The sequence below is a fragment of the Trachypithecus francoisi genome, unplaced genomic scaffold (assembly GCF_009764315.1).
Source record: "Trachypithecus francoisi isolate TF-2019V2 unplaced genomic scaffold, Tfra_2.0 Lachesis_group1, whole genome shotgun sequence".
Classification (NCBI taxonomy): domain Eukaryota; kingdom Metazoa; phylum Chordata; class Mammalia; order Primates; family Cercopithecidae; genus Trachypithecus; species Trachypithecus francoisi.
The window spans coordinates 135,062,529-135,085,314 of NW_022681454.1; the positions used below are offsets into that span (position 1 = coordinate 135,062,529).

A 22,786-nucleotide genomic window follows, 5' to 3' on the forward strand; every position below is an offset into this window, starting at 1 on the left:
TGAATTAACTATGAGCTAAATTTTTAATATTTAACGATAAAATTCACATAAAATTGGACAAATATGCAACTCCCCAAAACCTCAGTTTCACTCTCTGTGAAATGGAGATCTCAGTTTCTACCTCATAAGGGAATTATGTGTATAGATGTGGCAGTGGGTACCTAGGAGAGTACATGGCCTGACACATGGCAAGCACCACATGAAATATAGCTATACTTATTAATTTGAGTAATTAACAAGAAAATAAAAAATATATCCTGTCATTATGTGAAAAGTTCTATCTGTACTGCCAAGTGCTCAAATGTAAGAAAATGATTTTTTTCCAAGCTACTTCTGAGAATAAAAGTGTAGAAAAGTATTACTGATTAATAATAATTTAGACAGAACTGTCCAACATAAATATAATTTGGATACTCAGTGAAATCTTAGTGTTACATATTTTATATCTGATTTCTAAACTTGTCATGACATCAAAGTCACCTAGGAATAATTTTTTTTTTTTTTTTGAGAGAGAGTATTGCTCTGTCACCTAGGCTAGAGTGCAGTGGCACAATCTCGCCTTACTGCAGACTCCGCATCCTGAGCTCAAGTGATCCTTCCACCTCAGCCTCCCGAATAGCTGGGACCACAGGAGTGCACCACCATGCCCAGCTAAATTTTTGTGTATTTTTTGTAGAGACAGGGTTTTGCCATGTTGCCCAGGCTGGTCTGGAACTCCTGGGCTCAAGGGTTCTGTCTGCCTCAGCCTCCCAAAGTGCTGAGATCATAGGCATGAGCCACCATGCTCGGTCTGGGAATAATTTTTAATTCGAAAACACTCAAATGAAAAACAGACTCTAATCAAGAGAGTGTAGATTGTCCACAAGAGAAATTTAAGAATCTCTATCATTTTAAAATTTGCACAAATAATTCTGAAGTAACTAGTCTTCAGACTGATATGTGGGGAACACTGATATATTTCATCTACCTATAACTAATTATAACAAGTTGCCACTCACGCTCCATGGGGGAACATTCGCCATGTTGGTAGGCTGTCCAGAAGAGGATCCAATATAAAATGTTATTGGAAAGAGTCTTAAGTACCTCAGAATTTATTGTCAGAGAATCAATACCTAGACCTCTGTATGCTTTGCTGAAACTCCAAGATGGTTGCCCTAGGTTTACACTGAGTTCTGGGGGAATGATTTTCATTTAAAGATCTAAAGCTTCATAACCATTTTGCCCAGATGAAAAAAGTTCAAAACAAGATGTAAAAATCCATGTATTGACCCTTCACTTAAAAAAAAAAAAACTATATATATGTGTTAAACCAAATGTACAGATTCTTTACAGTTGGTCCCAGAGTTCTAGAGTCTTTTTAAAAAGAAGGATTATTTTTTCTTTACATTTTGCTTTGCTTACTGTTAGAGAGGCACTCCTGTCCAAAAGCTTCTGGTAACTTAAGTGACAAATGCAACGCAGATAAAGATAAGTAGATTAATACGAGAGCACACTCTCTTCAATTATTAATCAAAGAACACCAGCTCAAGTGTAATGTTAGCTAGTCTCCTTAGCTGTTTCTCTCTTTTTATTGTTTTTGAGCTTCTGCTTAAGATGATATGTAATACTTATGCATAAGCATATCTTCATAGTGCAAGTCAACATCACTTTAATAGTTCAATATGCATACTGATCTATTTTATTACATCTGAATAATCTTTTATTATGTGTAAAAATTGAATCCCATAGTGGAAGCTGCATGCACATAAGTATGTAAAGTCCGGTAAACTGGTTGTGGTTTTTCTGATTAGATATTGATTTATTCTGAATATATAAAGTGTTGTAGGAAGATTTAAAGACTGAGGTACCCAAAGTCATTTAAGATGATCAACAATTAGGTTTCTCTTTATCTACAAGTGCATACACCAGAGCTATTTTAAAATTAATAGTGGCTAAGGGTACTATCAGAGTTTCTCATAACAGTATTACTCCAAATTATTTTATAAAGATGGGAAGTAATACTGGGAAATAATGATACACAATTGTTACTGAATATTTAATAAAGCACAAGTTAGTCATATAAATAATACCACAAACTCTTTTTAAAAACCCCAAATAATTCCTCTATAAATCTTTCTATACTATGACCTTGTTTTAACAAGTTTTATTTAAAATAAATAAATTATTTCTTCCTAAAAATGGAATTTGAGGACCAGGAGTGGCGTCACTGCTCATGCCTGTAATTCCAACACTTTGGGAGACTGAGGCAGGTGGATCATGAGGTCTGGAGATCGAGACCAACCTGGCTAACACAGTGAAACCCCATCTCTACAAAAATACAAAAAATTGCCAAACGTGGTGGCACACACCTCTAGCACCAGCTACTCAGGAGGCTGAGGCAGGAGAATTGCTTGAACCTGGGAGACGGAGGCTGCAGTGAGCCGAGATCACACCACTGCACTCCAGCCTCGGCAACAGAGCGAGACTCCATCTCAAAAAAAAAAAAAAAAAAAAGGAATTTGAGTTATCTAGATGAGCATCAAACCAATGATTTAAAACATCACAAAGCCTGAGTGGAAAGAATGAATGGATTGGTACACATGGGAACAAGAGTTAGTACTTGTTAGTTAGTCATAGAGTTAGTGTTAGTACTTGTTAGTGTTAGTCCTAGAGTTAAGACAAAGAGCAACTTTAAAGTATAGAATCTTTCCCAAGAAGAGTAAACAAATCTTCATAGCATAAATCATATTTAATGTTTGACAGTTCACCAGTTTCTATCATCTTTACAACAAACTCAGGTAGCTCTCTAGTAATTTGCCTATTTCATAAGGGGCATTTATCTCTTTATTATTAATTCTCAAATCAATAGAAGAGACATAGATTTTGAAGAAAAATTCATAATTATACTTCTACCAGTTCCCTTCGGATTAATTCGGTGAACAGGTGGACAAATTATCTGTGTCCCTGGAGAACAAGTGAAATATAGATGATAAAAACAGATCTAGGCAAGCACAGAAAACTAACACCCAACTGAAGTTTTAAAACTTATATTGCAAAAGTGTATGGGTATTGAGAAGAGATGAAAGGTTGAAAAGTAATTTGAAATTTGCTCAGGCCATTGCAATAGGTCCCATTATGATAGGGATTGAGTTATGTGCCATCATACATTTCTCTCTCATGTCAAGGACTTTTGAAAGGATATTAAGAGGTGACAAGCACATGAACTTAAAAAATACTTTTAAGGCCGGGGGCGGTGGCTCAAGCCTGTAATCCCAGCACTTTGGGAGGCCGAGACGGGCGGATCACGAGGTCAGGAGATCGAGACCATCCTGGCTAACACGGTGAAACACCGTCTCTACTAAAAATACAAAAAAAAAAAAAAAAAAAAAACTAGCCGGGCGAGGTGGCGGGCGCCTGTAGTCCCAGCTACTCAGGAGGCTGAGGCAGGAGAATGGCGTAAACCTGGGAGGCGGAGCTTGCAGTGAGCTGAGATCCAGCCACTGCACTCCAGTCCGGGCAACAGAGCGAGACTCCGCCTCAAAAAAAAAAAAAAAAAAAACTTTTAAAAAGACTGCTACCCATTTGTTTGGCTAATAAAAAGTCAGTAAGGCTTCTGCTGAACACTCCGTTCTATGTCTAAATAGGCCATGCCAGGTTCCACTTCACAGGTGTTTCATTCAACATGCCAGCTGCCAGAATGCCCAAGCTAAGCACAACTGCCCGGCACAGAAAGTGTGCATGTTTTTTTACTGGGTCATGAAAGTTAGTCTTTGCTCTCATCCCACAGGGAAAAGTCAGAAAATAGCCTGTCTTAGTCAGGAAAAGAAAGTACAGCCTGTAGGAAATAATTTGAGGGCGTTCCGGATCCCACCAACAGTGGATTCTGCGTCTGGGTAGTTCACGTACCTGAACAAAAATTTTAAAAATTTGGTGTGGCCTTTGCCATCCATTCACTCCTCAAAAATTACCATTTGCTTTCCCAGAAAGCAAGCTTTCCAGTCCCACAGCCACGCCCCCTCCCCCCCAAAGAAAAAAGTTGCACTCACCAAATAGTGACAGGACCCCACACACCGTCCAGATGGTCAGAGACATGCCCACGCTGCCTGTGTTCTGGAGCACGCCCTTAGGAGAGATGAAGATTCCTGCTCCAATGATGGTGCCAATGATAATGGAGATTCCCCTCAGTAAAGTGACTTTCCTCTTCAGCTGCACTTTCTCCTGCCCAGGTGGCTCCTTGTTGCCCAGGGAAGGCAGCCTCCTGTTAACATTTCCCTGCAGGTAACCTCCTTTGGAGATGGTGGACACAACAGGCTTTCTGACCATAGTAGGGGCACACGGGGGAAAAACAAAACAGAGGGAAAGAAAACAAAACTTTCAACTTTGGTGTCTCTTGGTGTTAACTGATCGAGGTCTTCCTCTTTGCTTTCTTTGCTTTCAGACTGTCTCTCTCAGCGCTATAGTGTTCACAGGTAAAAACCCAAAGGTGTGCTTTTTCCTTCACAGCTGCTAATTACTAATGAGAAACACCTGTGTATGCATCGTGCTCCCAGCTCTCCACCTCCTCGTTCTACCGCTGCTGCTGCTGCCGCCCTATCATTACAAACCAGCTCAGCTTCCTCATGGGCTTGTATTTAAGCGCCTGCCTGTCACACCAACTTACTACAGCTAAATGATGATGCAAATTCTCCAGGTTTGCATCAGCCACATGAGAAGGCTCCAGCATTACTCAGCTCTTTTTTATTCAAAAAAAAAAACAGGAGGAGCTTGTTGCTCAACTGACCTAAGCTTTTTAGAGAACAAAGCACACACTTTAAAGAGATTTTGGCCAATCCAGAAGTAGTAAATTCGGAACAGACCTTCCCAGAGATTTAAAGCAACTTGTAGTGAGCAACAAAAGCTGTTCAAACAAAATGAAACAGGAAATAGTTACTTCATTTTAAGGAGTTTCTTTTTCTTTAATGCATGTATAAAAACATTTTACACGCGACTGTTTTGTGAGTAGAATGTATCCTAAAGCTGCATTTTTTATAACAACACAGTTTGAGTTTCATAATTTGCGTAATGCTTATTTTTATTTTTTATTTTGAGTTTCTTATAAGGCAATACAGTCAAATCTAACATTTACAAAATTAAAAAGATTCTACACTTTATACTGCTGTCACATACATACAACTGTAAGCCTTCCTCAACATTAAAAGATAAAATTATTTCTTACTACTCATAATAAACCAACATTTTAAGTCACATCTGAGTGTGACAAATATAAAATTCACCATGACTCCAGAAAATAGTCATTTTCTGATTCTCGTTAGCACAAGGTGATTTCTTTAACTAATGTAAAAGATACATATTGTTCCTTTGAATTACCAAAAAAAATTTCTAAGTTCAAAATTACACAATTACAATTACATAAAAATATGCATCTAGCAAAAGTCTGTAAAGGAAAACACAGAATAGTAGTTACAGAAAGTAATGATATTATGTATGACTTTTTCCACATTATATAAACTATTGTTATATTATGATTATAAATTTAAAATGTAACCTAAGATTAAAATATTTACTTTGCAATAGTCAAAAAGGCAAAACATTTTTAAACCCTTCTAACTTTCTCAACCAAGTGTCAAGAAAAAACAAATACGAAAAGAAAAGAAATCCTAGATATCATTTTTGGCTATAGTTACATGTGGTTTTGAATTCAGTGAGAAGAATTGAATGTTATCATTACCCTGAAGCTAGCTTTACGCACTATTAAATATGCTTCTGAACCTTTGAACAAAAACCACAAACAAAAAGCCTGTGTGCGAGAGGTTGGCAAGGAAAGAAGGGAGTCAAGTATGGTCAGGATGATCAAAGAAAGAAATAAGAAATTGCCATTAGGAAAGTAGCATCGAAAAGGTCAGACCATTTTCTGTTGTGTTGGCACCTGAGAAAATGACACCACCTCAATGCTTTGCCATCCAAATAATTGAGGCGACATTTTCTCCTTTTAAAATTATCTTTCTAAATTCTATATAATTGGCTTTGGCTACACCAAGTTAAAGTTTTTATTTAATACTTTTTCTCACTTACTATGTCTTTCAAAAAACAAAAATGGGTCATTTTCCTCATGCAATCTTGCTAAAACTCTTAAAGAAGGAAGCTAAATGGAGATTCTTTTCCTTCCAATTCTCTTCCTCCTCCTACATCTCCTTTCACTCACACAATTTTCCTGATTAATGTACCTAAGGGGGAGTGGCTTTTGTTTCCCAATAAGAGAAACATATTAGCTCTGAAGAAATATGAGATAAAAGTAGGACGCTAGGAATCACAGGGAACAGCAACTTTCTTTCTCTAATTAACACAGTGTCACACTTTAATTTTGAATTTTGTTATAAATAACTGAACTAATAAGTTGAGCCAAAGACCCCACTCAGATAGGAAGCTGAATGAATTCTAAAGGACGATTATTCTTTCAATATTAAATAACAGTTTCCTCCTCACAGTATTTTTTTAAAATTGCGAAGAAAAATGGCTGATGTTAGATTAAAAACCAAAAGGATTGTACTTTCATGTAAGATAGAGGCCACCACTCACAATGTTTGCAAAGCTGCACATTGCTACTAAGGGCAGCAGTGTACCTCTTCTAAGCACGCCAAAATCTGTAGAAAATGCAGTTTATAAAGAAAATGTTGAATTTTCTTGAACTCTTAAAATCGCCAGTTCTAAGTGTGTAAACTAAGAGTTTGGATGGTCCTCAAATACTTGTGTAACATAAAAATGTGTTCAAAGCAAATGAATACATATTCTTCATCCTCTATTAGGCCTTACTTTTAGCATAGCTGTCAAATTATGAGACTATCCTAGTGCAATTCGCAAAAACTTATTTACTGCTTACTGTGCACAAGAAATAGTCCTAGCTTCCTCACAGCATCTCATAATAGAAATAGACATAATGTATAGTGATAGCTACCATTTTCTAGTAATAATTTCTGTCCCATGGTTATAAATATAGGTATATAATCTAGGCCTGGCCAAAAATAATCCATTGCTCTGGCTGCAGACTATTGGAATATTACCTGAGCTTGGCTATTTCTAAATAGAATTAGAATTAGCATTTTTCATCTGTTGTTGGAGATTGTAAAGATGTGACCTGAGAACAACCGGTGGCCATGTTCCTTGACATATTGCAAATCTCCTCATGGAATAAGATTGAATATGCAGAAATTAGAGATATTCAGAAAGTCCGAGTACTATCATGCCCTATCTTAGTTCCTAAGGGACACAGATTGGTTCGGGATCCTGAAGATCTTCATTTGCTTCTGTAATCTACCTTGTTTCCTTGCCAGGTGTGCTACCTAATAACATATCAAAAGTCAATTGTACATGGATCATGGAGCTAAATTTGAATGGTGCATCACGAATGTTTCTAGAAATGGGTCACCCGATATGATAGTAATTAGTCACATGTGGTTATCAGCTCTTGAAATCTGAATAGAATTTGAAGTCTTAGTTAAAGAAAAACAACAAAAAAGTTATTAATAATTTGTATTATTCATATTAGTTTTACCTATTTTATTTTTTATTATGGCTACTAAAAATTAAAATCATATCTGTGGTTCAAAGTTGTGGCTTACTTTATAATTCTAATGGACAGTGTTGATCTAGAGGAAAATGCAGAATGTATTTCTAAACTTTGTGTAAACAGGGATTTCTTAAAAGGGACTCACAAACCCTAATATAAAAAAGAGAAAAATACAGTGTAATACATTAAAATTAAGAATTTGAGTTTATCAAAATATATTACTCGGTTATAAAAGTGAATCTTAAAATAGGGCAAAATATTTCCAATTTGCAAAGCTCTCATATCGAGAATACATAATAAGTTTGTATAAATCAATAGGAAAATGACAGACAACCCAATAAAAAATGGCCAAGAAATTTGAACAGATGTTCAATAAAATAGTCAATTCATTTGTGAAAACCTGCTCAACAGTATTAGTTATTGGGGCAATTAAAACCGAAACCACAATAAGCCATCAATTCCCACTGAGAGTGGCTCACATGAGACAGACTAGCAATACCAGGAGTATTGACAGCATGGAGGAACCAGAATTCTTACACTGCTGCTGGCGGGATACAAATTGGTACATCCATTATAGAAAGTTGTTTGATGGTATCTTTTATTTATTTATTTATTTATTTATTTATTTTGAGACGGAGTCTCACTCTGCCGCCCAGGCTGCAGTGCAGTGGCCGGATCTCAGCTCACTGCAAGCTCCGCCTCCCGGGTTTACGCCATTCTCCTGCCTCAGCCTCCCGAGTAGCTGGGACTACAGTCGCCCGCCACCTCGCCCGGCTAGTTTTTTGTATTTTTTAGTAGAGACGGGGTTTCACCGTGTTAGCCAGGATGGTCTCGATCTCCTGACCTCGTGATCCGCCCGTCTCGGCCTCCCAAAGTGCTGGGATTACAGGCTTGAGCCACTGCGCCCGGCCGATGGTATCTTTTAAAGTTAAACAGACACATACCCTTTGAACAAAAAAACAAAAAAACACTCCTGGGAATATGCCCAATAAAAATGCAGGGCATCTATATGTCAAAAAGCATGGATGAGAATATTCCTAGTACCTTTATTCATTTGAAAATAACCAAATGTCCATTAACAGTATAACAGATACATATATCACTGTATTTATTCAGTGAAATACTGCAATACTATAAAAAAAAAGGACGAACAATAGTGATATAAAAAACAATATGGGTGATTCTCACATAATGTTAGAAGACAGAAGAAAAAAGCATATACTGCATGGTTCAATTTATATAAAGTTTAAAAACAGGTGAAATGATTCTACAGTCTGAGAACTCTCTGGTTATCTTTGGAGATAAGCATTTCTAGTGATTGCGAGGGGGAACCAAAACAGTTCTAGAGTCCTGGTATTGTACTATTTTATAACCTGGGTAGTAATTACCTGAATATTTTAACTTTCTGACAATTCACTGAGCTTTACATTTATTTTATTTTATTTTACTTTATTTTATTATTTTTTTCTGAAGCGGAGTATCACTCACTGTGTTGCCCAGGCTGGAGTACAGTGATATAATCTCGGCTCACTGCAACCTCTGCCTGCCAGGTTCAAGCGATTCTCCTGCCTCAGACTCCCGGGTAGCTGGGATTACAGGCATGCGCCACCATGCCCAGCTAATTTTTGTATTTTTAATATAGACGAGATTTTGTCATGTTGGCCAGGCTGGTTTTGAACTCCGACATCAACTGATCCACCTGCCACGGCCTCCCAAAGTGCTGGGATTACAGGCATGAGCCACTACGCCTGGCCTACATTATATTGCTATACCTTTCTGTATTTATATCATAACTCAGTTATAAAAAAAAAAAAAGCACAACAGTTGAAAATTTGTGATGTTCTTTCAGAAACAGATTGCTCAAGCAGACAAATAAGCAAAACTGTAGAAAATCTGGGGAGCATAATTGATCAACTCAATACAGTTACTTTAGAGAGAATTTCCCATCCACCAAATACAAAATAAAAATTATTTTCAAGTATATATGAAACATTAACAAACCTATTCGTATCAAAGGCAAAAATGAAACCCCAGCAAATTCCAAAGAATCAACATTATATAAACTATACACTCTTACTATAAGTAAGGGAGGAGACCACCCTTCATATCATCTTATGCCCAATTTGTGCCTCCAAAGAAAGAAGAAGAAGTAGAAACTAAAAGACAGAAATGAAATCCACAGGCAGACAGCCCGGTGCCGCACCCTGGGCCTGGTAGTTAAAGATCCACCCCTGAGCTAATCGGTTATGTTATCTATAGATTACAGGCATTGTATAGAAATGCACTGTGAAAATCCCTATCTTGTTTTGTTCTGATCTAATTACTGGTGCATGCAGCCCCCAGTCACGTACCCCCTGCTTGCTCAATCAATCATGACCCTCTCACATGCATCCCCTTAGAGTTGTGAGCCCTTAAAAGGGGCAGGAATTGCGGGGAGCTTGGCCCTTGAGACCAGAGTCTTGCTGATGCCCCCGGCTGAATAAACCCCTTCCTTCTTTAACTCGGTGTCTGAGGAGTTTTGTCTGCCGCCCGTTCTGCTACATAAATATGCAACAAAATTAGAAATTAATAGTTATAAAACTAATAAAATAAATCTTATTTGTCTGGAAATTAAAAATCATACTACCAGCTGGGTGCAGTGGCTCATGTAATCCCAGTATGAGGCTGAGGCAGGAGATTCGCTTGAGCCTGAAAGGCAGAGGTTATAGTGAGCTGAAATTGTGACGCAGGGAGACTCTGTCTCAAAAAAGATAAATAAAATAAAAAAAAATCATACTACCAACTTATCTTTAAATTAGAAAATGGCTCTGAGAAAAAATTCACAAAATAGTTAAGACTTAATAACAATGAAAACCTTATGTTCAAATTCGTTAGAGTAGATTAAAGAAAACTTAAAGGAAAACTTAAAGCTTCAAGATACATTCATCAGAAAATAAAAGAGGAAATGAGCTCAATATTCAACAGAAAAATTTAAGTAAAAAGAATATAGTCAAAGAAGATAAAAAAGAAGAAAAAAAGAAATTACAGATAGAAGAAGAAAAAAAGATAATTACAGAAATCAAAAAATTAAGAACAAAAGGGGCATAGAAAACATTCCCAATTGGAAAATCTAATTATTTAGAAAGAATAATAATTTAGATACAGGTTTGGCAAATGTAAGCAATAAAAAATTAGGAAATACATTAAATGTGAGTTTAAAAAAAGAGAAAATAGAGAGCTAAAGAGAATTTTTAAATAATAAAAGAGTATAGTGATCTACTACATGGAAAATAATTTGAGACTCAGAATAAAATGGATACATTTCTGGAAAATGAATCGATTCTGTTATGTCACTAGAAAAAACAGAAAAAGTGAATGGAAGGGCAACTACTTATGGTGCTAATCAAGGATATCCCCGGCTCAAAAAACAAAACCAAACAAAACTGGATTCTACTTGTTTTACAGGTAAGGCATACCAAATTTTTATGAAATAAATAATCTCCTCCTTAGAGAAATAATTTCAGAAAGTGAAAAAAGGAGGAAAAACTGCGGAACTCATTTTTGTGAGTTTAGTGCAGACATTGGCCAACTTCCTGTAAAAGGCCAAGCAGTAAATATTTTAGGCTGTAAGGCTACACATTGTTTCTGTCCATGTTCTGTGTATCTGTGTGTGTGTGTGTGTGTGTGTGTGTATGTCTATGTGTCTGTTTCTGTGTGTGTTACAGCCCTTTAAAAACATAAAATTTTTCTTAGCTCCTGTGTAGTTTGCCAACTCTTTGTTTAGCACTATCTTAACTGCAAATAAGGTATTACAAAGTCAGTGCAATGGGCACTGACAGGAAGTTTTATAAATAAAATTTTATTAGAACATAGCCATGCCCACTCATTTGTATATTACCTATGGCTGCTTTCATACTACAACAGTAGAGTTGAGTAACTGCAAAAGATACTGAATGGCCAAATAAGAAATTTTTATAATTTGCCTCTTTACAGAAAAAGTTTGCTAACTCTGGCTTAAGAGAACATACAGGAATTGACTATTTCCACTTTGATGTTCTCTCTTACTAGCAACTCTCCTTGCATATTCAGTGCTTGCTATTCCTACAAGATAGGAGTTAAAACAAAAACATGGTAAGGCAAAAAATATTATATATGAAGAGAGTCATCGTACAGATAAAACATCTTTATGCATCTAAGAACACAGCACGAAATATGTGAAGCAGATACAATAAAATAACAAAGAAAATTTGATAAGCAAATGTTGGAAAATTCAACACGCTTCTCTCAATATTAAATCAATAGGAAAAAATATCAGTTGTAGGTGATAGTTGATGTTCTTTGAAGATTTTCTCATAACACTTTTCTTATTTCTGGGCATTTGTTCCTTAGCTTCTGTTTTTGCTTAAAAAGTCGTACCTGCGACTCTCCTGAGAGGATGGCGCTTAGATTGACGGAACTATTTTTCCCATGGGACAGAGAGACGCCTGGGAGTTTACATCCCTTGTGGAATGTTAAGGGATGTTAACCAGTCACTCCTTGATTTGAGAAAATGACAGTCCAACACACTTGCCTTGATTTGCGACAATCTCTAAAGTGTATTTTGCCCTCTAGAGTTATTTTCCCAATCTGCAGGATCAGGCCAGGACTTTATCCGAAATTCTACCTTTCTTTGTCTTTCTCTTCCATGTTCTGCTTCCTGCACTCCCTTCACAGTATTCATAGAAGCATTTCCTTATTTTGTGGTATTTTTCTAGAGAACTCGAATTAAGACAGTTGACATTGAACGTAGTCGAGTGCAGACTCAAAAAAATCTGTAGTTTATTCACTCACCTTTCAAATGGCAGTAACGAGCCCAACTCAAGCGACCAGCAGCGTATGTATAGCTCCTGTCAGGCTGCTGTATTGCAGTTACTAAGACTTTCACCTGGGATGAACTGGAATAGGGTATGGTTGAATAGGGATGAACTGCTTTGTGCAACCTCTAGTATTTGGGAATATTACAGTACTCTCCTTAAAGTTAGAGATAAGACAAAGATATTGTCACCTCTATCATTTATCATTTTCTATGCATTAACTGCTAGAATTAGACAAGAAAAAGCATGAAGAACGAAGAAAAGAACACAAAAACTCATTATTTTATGATTAATTACCTGGAAAAAAATAAAACATTCAACAACAACAACAACAAAAATCTCTCCTACAATGAATTAAACTATTTTAAAGTAATGGTTACAATAAATAAGTTTCCAAATCAGTACATTTTATATATACAAACAAGTTACATGACATAATGAAAGACATCATACCATTTACAACAGTAACAAAGAATTTAAAAGCTAAGAATAAAATTAACAAGACATTTGTAAATGTATATTTTTAAAAAAACAGCTTGACCAGATAGAAAGATATGTCTTTTTTTTCTTTTTTTTTTGAGACGGAGTCTCGCTGTGTCCTCCAGGCTGGAGTGCAGTGGCAGGATCTCGCTCACTGCAAGCTCCGCCTCCCGGGTTCAGGCCATTCTCCTGCCTCAGCCTCCTGAGTAGCTGGGACTACAGGAGCCCGCCACCATGCTCGGCTATTTTTTTGCATTTTTAGTAAAGACGGGGTTTCACTATGTTAGCCAGGATGGTCTCGATCTCCTAACCTCGTGATCCGCCCGCCTCGGCCTCCCAAAGTGCTGGGATTACAGGTGTGAGCCATGGTGCCTGGCCTGTAAATTGTATATTTTTAAAAAAACAGCTTGACCAGATAGAAAGCTATGAAATGTTTTTAGATAGTAATACTAATAATATAAGCTGTCAATTTTTTAAGTTAATTTATAAATGGAACATAATACAAATAAAAATGCCAGGAACATTTTTAACCAGGAAAAGTAATTCTACAACTATATGAAAATGTTAACTTTTCATGACTAAAAAACAAAGATTGAGAAAATACAAGGTCATCAAAATATACTACGATTGTTCAGTAGTTAAAACCCAGTGGTGTAGGTAAATTAAAAACAGAATCTAAAGACCAGAAATTGGCCCAAATAAATTTTGAATTTTACCAAATGATAAAAGTATCATCTCAAACCAGAGGAAAAAATATCAACTATTTAAAAATGATGTGGGACTTGGTTATACACCATGGACTACTACTCAGCTGTATAAAAAAGAACAAAATCATGTCCTTTGTAGAAACACAGATGCAGCTGAAGGCCATTATCCTAAGTGAATTAATGCAGAAACAGAAAAGAAAATACCACATGTTCTCACTTATAAGTGGAAGCTAAACACTGAGTATATATAGACATAAAGATGGGAACGACAGGTACTGGGGACTACTTTAGTGGAGAGAGATGGAGGAGGTGGGGACTGAAAAACTACCCATTGGCTACTATCAGTGACGGTTACTACCTGGGTGATAGGATCATTAATACCCCAAACACCAGCATCATAATATACCCATAATTTACCCATGTAACAAACATGCACATGTGCCCCCGAATCTAAAATAAAAGCGGCCGGGCGCGGTGGCTCAAGCCTGTAATCCCGGCACTTTGGGAGGCCGAGATGGGCGGATCCACGAGGTCAGGAGATCGAGACCATCCTGGCTAACCTGGTGAAACCCCGTCTCTACTAAAAAATACAAAAAACTAGCCGGGCGAAGTGGCGGGCCCCTGTAGTCCCAGCTACTCGGGAGGCTGAGGCAGGAGAATGGCGTAAACCCGGGAGGCGGAGCTTGCAGTGAGCTGAGATCCGGCCACTGCACTCTAGCCTGGGTGACAGAGCGAGACTCCATCTCAAAAAATAAATAAATAAATAAAATAAAATAAAAGTTAAAATTTTTTTTAATAAATGAAGTGGGGAACCCTAAACTGTTAGAAAAACATAAAGTTGAATTAATTGTTCATACCATACAACAGAAATAAAATCATAATAGATCAAAGGTATAAATGTAAAAATAAAGTCACAAAAGTCCTATAACAAAACATGGTAGAAAGTCCTGTAATAAAACATAGTAGAATTCCTTTAGAATCTAGAGTGCAAAAGGTTTGTCTAACTGACACAAACTCTAGAAGCCACGAAAAATAAAGAGATCATTTTAACAAGATAAATTATTGAAATCTTTCTGGCAAAAAGAAAAAATCATAAAGTCAAAACATAAAATCATAATGTCACAAAAACGTGATATATTTAAAACCAAAGCCAAAGTTCTAGTCCTTTTAAATTTAACAAAGTTCATACAAATTGATAACAAAACAATCAGCAACCTAACTGAAAATGAGCAAAGGATATTAATAAATTCTTCACAGTAAAAAAAATACATACGGCTTTTACACATATGCAAAGATATTCAATCTTAATCATATTGAAATACAATTTCAAAAATCAAGAATGTTCTCATTAACAAATAGAGTTAGTCAAAAGGAGAAGCTTTCTTGAGGCAGGATATTCTGGCCAAACTTGGAATAATTTGAGCACTAAGAAAGATAATGATTGCAATGAATTATTATACATTTTTTAAATGATGAGTGTAGTTTTATTAGAAGAGAGAAGGGAAAAAAGAAAAGGGATGTTCTTTAAAGAATCACAGCTAATAAATGTAAAAGGAATGAAAGAAAGAAAATCAATGATTTTGCAATTCTATTCAATAATTGATTCAGACAAGCATCATAATGAATGTGGAAACCACTGAGTGAAATCTGATTAAAATAGAAAATATTCACTTACTTTTGAATTATTCATCCAAAGATCACTTATAAATTTCACAGGAAAATGTACCTTTGTAAAAGGGAGATCTGGTGGTCACTGCCTTAATTAAATGACCAAACCTAACATCACCAATAATGCCGGTTAACATAACCAATATTGATAACGCAATATACTTTATGTAAAATTCTTGCCAAAAATGCTTACCCTGAATCCAGTGATAAGAAAACAAAACAATCTGAAAAATCTAGAATATGATAAAATCTATGCCACAGTTGGCCTGGAATTTTCCTCTTTCTCTCTCTCTCTTTCTCTCTTTCTTTCTTTTTTCCTTCTTTCTTTCTGTTTGAGACAGAGTCTCACTGTCACCCAGACTGGCATGATCTCTACTCACTTCAACCTCTGTCTCCCAAGTAGCTGGGATCACAGGAGCCCGGCACACTGCCCAACTAATTTTTGTATTTTTAGTAGAGATGGAGTTTTGCCATGTTGGTCAGGTGCATCTCAAACTCCTGACCTCAGGTGATCTGCCTGCAGGCGTGAGCTTCTGTGCCTGGCCTGGCCTGGAATTTTCAAAAACTCGGTGTAATAAAAAATAAAAAGGGAGAGAGAGTGTTCTAGATTCAAAATAACTAAAGCGATGCAACAACCTAATGCAGTTTGTCAAACTTGATTGAACTTCAGGTTTTTATATATATATGATATATTTTGGGAAATTGAAAAAATATGAATAAGAATTGTATTTTAAATTACATATGGAATTATTGTTAATTTTTTTAGATATGACAATAAAATTGTAATTGCATAGGAGAATATCATTACCTTTCAGAGATGCATGTGAAATATATATGGGTGTCATAATGTATGTAATTTGTTGCCAGATGATTCAGCAAAAATATATGTAAAGATAAGTTAGATGCGGTAAACTATTACCATTGCATCAGAGTTCATGACAGCAAAAGTTTGGAAAAAAATCAATATCCATCAAAAGGGAATAGTTAAATAATTATCCAAATATACAATGAAATACTAACCAGCTTTAAAAATTTATTTAAATCTCATAATGTAGTGGTATAGGTAAATTTCTAAAACATAACATATCTGATATTAAGTAATAAAAGAAGGGCAATAATTGTGTGTGTGCATAAAGATAATTGTGCAAAATCTCTGCATAGAAATTGAGCAGACGGGGGTAAAAGTAGGACAAATAGTTTTAGTTTATACTTCTTTTTGACGCTGATATTTAACCTTTGTGAATGAATACCGATTTTAATAACCACAAAAATGTAACAAACAATGAGGCAAGTGCCAAGAATGTGGAGAAAAGGTAGAAAACATGATAACAGAAATAGATGTAAACATAATGATGAGAAATAACAAATGCGACAACTGTGTTTCTGAAAAGCTAATAAATTTAAGCATGCTTTTGGCAAGATGGCTCAAGATAAGGAGAGGCAGTCATGACTAAACCTTAAGAAAAAAATACAGGAAATAACTAGTAACAAAATACAAGTTTAAAAACCTTAATAAAGGGCCCAAATTCGGAACAATTTATTTTTTTTTATTATTTTTTTTTAATTTTTTTTATTTTTTTGAGACGGAGTCTCGCTCTGTCGCCCGGACTGGAGTGCAGTGGCCAGATCTCAGCTCACTGCAAGCTCTGCCTCCTGGGTTTACGCCATTCTCCTGCCTCAGCCTCCCGAGTAGCTGGGACTACAGGCGCCAGCCACCTCGCCCGGCTAGTTTTTTTTTTTTTTTGTATTTTTAGTAGAGACGGGGTTTCAGCGTATTAGCCAGGATGGTCTCGATCTCCTGACCTCGTGATCCGCCCGTCTCGGCCTCCCAAAGTGCTGGGATTACAGGCTTGAGCCACCACGCCCGGCCAGAACAATTTATTTTAAAAGTCAGATTAAAAGAGCAATTTTCTAGAAAAACCAATACTACCAAAATGACTCAAAAATAAATAGAAAATTGGAATATATTTTTAAATAGTTAGAACTCAATCAACAGTTAAAAGCTACATTTAACAAAATAACCAACAAAAAGTAGACAGGTATTTTATAGGAGACATCCACAAACATTTAAAGGACACATAATTCCTAACTTTTGCAAACTATTACCAAAGTAGTAAAAGCAGAAAAACTCCCAATTCTTTTCTATTACACTATTATAATTTTGGTATCAAACAATAGAAAAACACAGTAAAAACATGGAAAAAGGAAGTCCAGCCTTACCTAAAATATAAATGGATGCTAAAGTGTTAACAAAAATACTTAAAATATTGGCAAATCATATTTAATAATGTATTTAAAAATTCATAATAATCTAATATGACATCTTAGAATAGAAAGATAATTGAACAATAGAAAATAAACATAGTCCTTTGTGTATTATTTATATGCAATTTTCTTGTATAAGTATAGAATTTACAATTCGTATACTGGAATGTACATAATATGGAATTAACAATTTCTAGAATTGTAATTTAATTTAATTTAATGTGTAATCATGTAACTAAAAGATGGTAAAATGATAAATTTAATATAGTTATATATAGTATATTATTTCTATATATGCATATATAATAAGATGTATATTCACATATGCTATTAAACATTTTATTAGAAATTTATTAGAAATTGGCCAGGAGTGGTGGCTCACGCCTGTAATCTCTGCACTTTGAGAGGCTGAGGTGGGCTAATTATCTGAGGTCGGGAGTTAAAGACCAGCCTGGCCAACATGGCAAAACCCCGTCTCTACTAAAAATACAAAAATTAGCAGGGCTTGGTGGCAGACTCCTGTAATCTCAGCAACTCGGGAGGCTGAGCCAGGAGAACTGCTTGAACATGGGAGGATGAGGTTGCAATGAGCCGAGATCCTGCCACTGCACTCCAGCCTGGGTGACAGAGCAAGACACTGTCTCAAAAAAACCCAAAAAAAAAAAAAAACAAAACAACAAAAAAAGGAATTTTAGCCAACAAAAACAGACAAGAAAGAAAATAAATAAAATGGCTAAGTATTGTAAAAAAAAGTATATAAAGAGTTTTTGTTATTCACATTTTTTTGGTTATTCACACTTTAGTTTATTGTCTAAATAGAAAGTCAAAGAGACTCTACCAACAAATATATTTAAAATAATGAGGATGCCCTGTAAGGTTGTTGAATATCAGATCATTACACCAAAAAAATTATATTTCCAAAAGCAAAAAAAAAAAAAATCCTTTAAAAAGTATTAAAAGTTGAAAAATGTAGATTACCTAGAAATAAATGAAAACTTTATAAAATATTAAAATCTTCACGGAAGGATTTATAAGCAGACTTAAATTCATAGAGATATATGCCCTTTCCTGGATGACAGAACTCAATAGCTTGAAGACAGCAATCCTTATTAAATGAATTGACATGTGACAATAAAATATTTTTAAAAATTTTTATAAAACTGGATAAATTCATACTCAAATATATATTTTAAGATGAAAAGCCAAGAATGATCAGTGCCAATTAGAAAATAAAAACTAGTAAGAGGAGGAAAGAGTCAACTGGAAATCAAGACTTACTGCAAAAACACAGTAATTAAACTAGTGATCTTGGTACAGAAACAAATAAGTAGACCAATAGAACAGAATAGAAAGCTTACTTTAAAAGGCTCAATTACATATGAAGCCAAAGGTGTACAACAGGCAGTATTACAAAACAGTGGAGACAGAATGGCCTATGTAATCCATGGCGTTAAAATAGTTGGCTTTCTGCATAGAAAAAGTTCAGATTAGATTCTTACCTCAAAGTATACACAAAAATATTTTAAACAGATTAAAGACCTGAATATGAAAAGCTAATTTTAAAAATATTTTACAAGAATGTATACGAGTAAATGCTATGTCATCAGAGCAGTGAAAAAATTTTAAACAAGACAAATATCTACATGGGTTGCTCCCTCCCTCGCCCAACAAGTTCTCTGCTCTAATCAAAAGGGCTTGTTTTTGGCCATCAGATATAAAATATGAACCTCCACACTTAATGCTTACCATTTGCTATATCATAATCCTGTTTTACATTTTTTATATCAGTCATTATCAATGCTGAGAAGGGAATAGGCACTTTGTCTATTGTGTTTGCTACTGTACCCCTAGATCTAGTACCTGGCATGTAGTATTCTCTGAATAGAATATTTAAAGAATTGTGAAAATGAAAAAAGAAAATGAGACTATAAAGTATTTGTATGTGTATGATATTAAATTAAAAAATTTCTGTACATTAAAATTACTATAAATATAGAAATAGTCCATATCCAAGAGACCATATTTGTTTTGCATCTAAGAGAAAGTTGTAAAGTCCAGAATGTGTGCATGTGTTTGTGTGTGGAAATGTATAAGAAAACCAAACAATTCAAGATAGAAAGGACAAAGGATTTAATCAGATTATTCAAAGAAGAGACAATTTAACTGGCAGAACACGTGAAAAAGTGACCTTAGATATGATAGCAACAGGAGACAGATGAATCCCTAGGCAGACAGGAGAGGTTCCCTGATGAAACCTGACCTTCAAACCAAAGACAGCCTGAAGCCTGAGAACCTGAGCTGCCAGTTCGGGGTGGAGTCCACAATTGGAGTGAAAACTTCCCCCATGCCTTTTAGCGAATTGAATGCTGCTTTTCCCAGGCCTGCCCGTGGACCAATCAGCATGCGCTTCCCCATTCTGAGCCCATAAAAATTGTTGACTCATCATCACAGAGGGCTACCCACTTTGGGTCCCCTCTTGTTGTTGAGAGCTTTTCTGTCACTCAATAAAATTCTCTGCCTTGCTCACCCTCTGATGTCCACCATACCTTATTCCTCTTGGTCATGAGACAAGAACCCAGAACCCGTGGAAGAGCAGGTGTAAAAGGTGCTGTTTACACACACTCCTGCTAATCAAGCTACAGGAGTGAAAAAAACTGCTGGGCACCACACACCCCCGTTCATTGAGCTCCAGGCGGTGGGACCAAACAAGATGTGTGACATACCCACCTTCACCAAGTTGCAGGCAGCAGGAAAAAAGAGAGCCGTAACACTTCCTTGGGGCTCAGACCTCAGGACTCCCTGAGCAAAGCTGTAACAACCCTTGGGACTCCACGGTTGCTGGCATCTCTGAGTTTTGGGGTGCCACTGTCTCCCTCTTGTCCAGACACCAGGGCCCAGTGGCCCCAACAAAACCTGGGCAGAGGTGCCACTGGCCGTGGAGGATTCCGGCTGGTGAAGCAGCATTGAAAAAATTGTGTATCAGGTACACAACCGCTTTGTTGACATTTGTCTATTATAAACATTGACTGGCACTGCTTGTGGAAATCAAGTAGTGTTTACTTACCTGAAGCACAGAGAGAAGAAAGCAAGTGTAGTCAAGGTATACCACAGAGATCTTAGCTACATTCTTCAGCACTGATGGTGTTTCCCTTTCACCACTTGCAGACCATAACATACAAGAAAGCTGAGGCTTTCTGTTGCTATGACATTCTCTTTCTAGATCTGAAAGCAATCTACATCTAAGAAAATCTGGCATATGCCAGTATCTCATCTGAGTCAGGTTTACCTCATCAATCTCAAAATTGTACAATCCACAATTCAATTACAAGTTATATGGCATTATACCTAGATATTAACATAGATCCTCATCTGTTCCCTTGCACGTTCGCAGGCTAATATAGTCTCATCAAAGACAATACTGGTGGAAAAAACATATTCCTCCCAAACACATATGGAAGAGTTATCACAGTTGACTACATCCTATGACATTTAAGAAATCTCAAAATACTTCAGATAAGACCTATTATACAATTCATGTTCTTTGACTGCAACACAATTAAGTTAGAAGTTAGAAACAGGAAAATCAAAATCCCCATTAAAACTCATTGGTCTAAAAGAAAAATAAATGGTAAGAAATGTTACAATTCTTAGGGGTGAATAACAATAATAATAGTATATCTAAATGTGTGAGGAATACCTTAGGCCACATTGAGAGGGGGATTTACTGCCTTTACTGCTCCCATTAGAAAAGAAGAAAGACTAAAAATTAAAGAGTAACTGTCCAACATAAAAGATTAACAGTAAGCAATAGGCCCAAAGAAAGTTAAGTAAAGAAGATAATTAAGATAACAAAATAGATGAAGATAAAATAGAAAAACTCAACAAATTCTAGCTATTTTAAGAGTAGGGAAATAAAAGCAAACTTCTGGTAATGTTGATGAATAAAAAGATAGAGACAGAAAATGCAAATATAGTATTATGAATGACAAAGGAGACAGTACTAATGATACAACTGAAATTATAAAGAGAACTAGCAAATATTATCAATAACTTTGTTCAAATTAGATTGAAAACGTAGATGAAATGAACATATTTCTGTTAAAAGTTAACCTAAGAAAACTAACTTGTGAGAGAACATAGAACATCTGAATGGCACTATCATTAGTAAAGAAATTGAAGTGTTGCTAAAATCTTACACAGAATTAATACAAGATCTGGATGAGTTTACAGGCGATCTTACAAAACATTTCAAAGACCAGTATAGTAGAAATTTGTATACCCCAAACCCACCAATTCTACTCATAGCAATTTAGCTAAGCAAAAACTTTATCCATGTGCACCAAGAGATGTTGACAAGAATAATCAAAAAGCAAAAAATTACAAACATCCCAAATTGTCTTTGACTGGAGAATGTTAAATGAATTGTGTTTTATTCACATCATGGAGCATGAAAAAGAAGAAACTACAACTGCATGCAAAAACGTGGGAAAATCTTAACATAATAAAACCCCCAAAGCAATTCAATATGACACACTCTTTATAAAGTTTAGCAACAAGCAAATGCAAACCACACACACACACACACACCACACACACACACACACACACATACACACAAATTCCTAAAAGGCAAACTAAACTTTAGGGCTGAGTGATGCAAAGGGAGAGGGGTTTGAGAGGTCATGGGTGTCCACGGCATTATTTATAAACAAACAGATAAGCAAAAATATGGCCATGACTGGACTAATAATGTTGTGTCATGAACCTAGGAATGTAATGAATGTCATTCCTCAGGCCAGAGGTCTTACAGAAAAGAAAAAGAAGTAATTGTATCTTCTGGTCTTATCATAACAAATCTTAACCAACTACTTTACACGGGGAAAGAAAAGTTAAGGTTTCACCTGTCTTCAGTTGGCAAATATTTAGGATGATTAACATCCACATGTTGGTGAGGATATGGGGAAAGGAAACCTAAATATTGACCTTCAAATGTAAATTTATACAATGACTTTAGGGAGCAATTTAGAAATATCTAGAATACTTAGAATATTATCTGTTATCTAGATATTTAGAATATCTAAAGTCACACTTGCACTATGAGTTAGGAATTACACTTCCATATATCTGCGTTAAATAAATTTCTTTACAAGCGCTCAATGGAGACAAGCACAAGGATCCTTCACTGCAGTATTGTTTATCACAGCAAAAACGCAGAAACATCACAGAGAAATGAACAAACTATGGTATATTCCTACTGATAAACTGTATGTACTAAATTTGCATGTATTAAC

General features: G+C 35.8%; 1 protein-coding gene across 1 annotated transcript in view; it reads right to left on the bottom strand.

Moving 5' to 3' along the window:
- SLC7A11 (solute carrier family 7 member 11) overlaps positions 1-4,647 on the bottom strand; it is a 79,851-nt gene extending 75,204 nt beyond the window's left edge. The window contains exon 1 of the mRNA XM_033215280.1: positions 4,026-4,647. Coding sequence (XP_033071171.1) covers positions 4,026-4,302 — 277 coding nt within the window. The 5' untranslated portion in view covers positions 4,303-4,647. The remainder of the gene's footprint in view (positions 1-4,025) is intronic.
- Between the last annotated feature and the right edge of the window lie 18,139 nt (positions 4,648-22,786).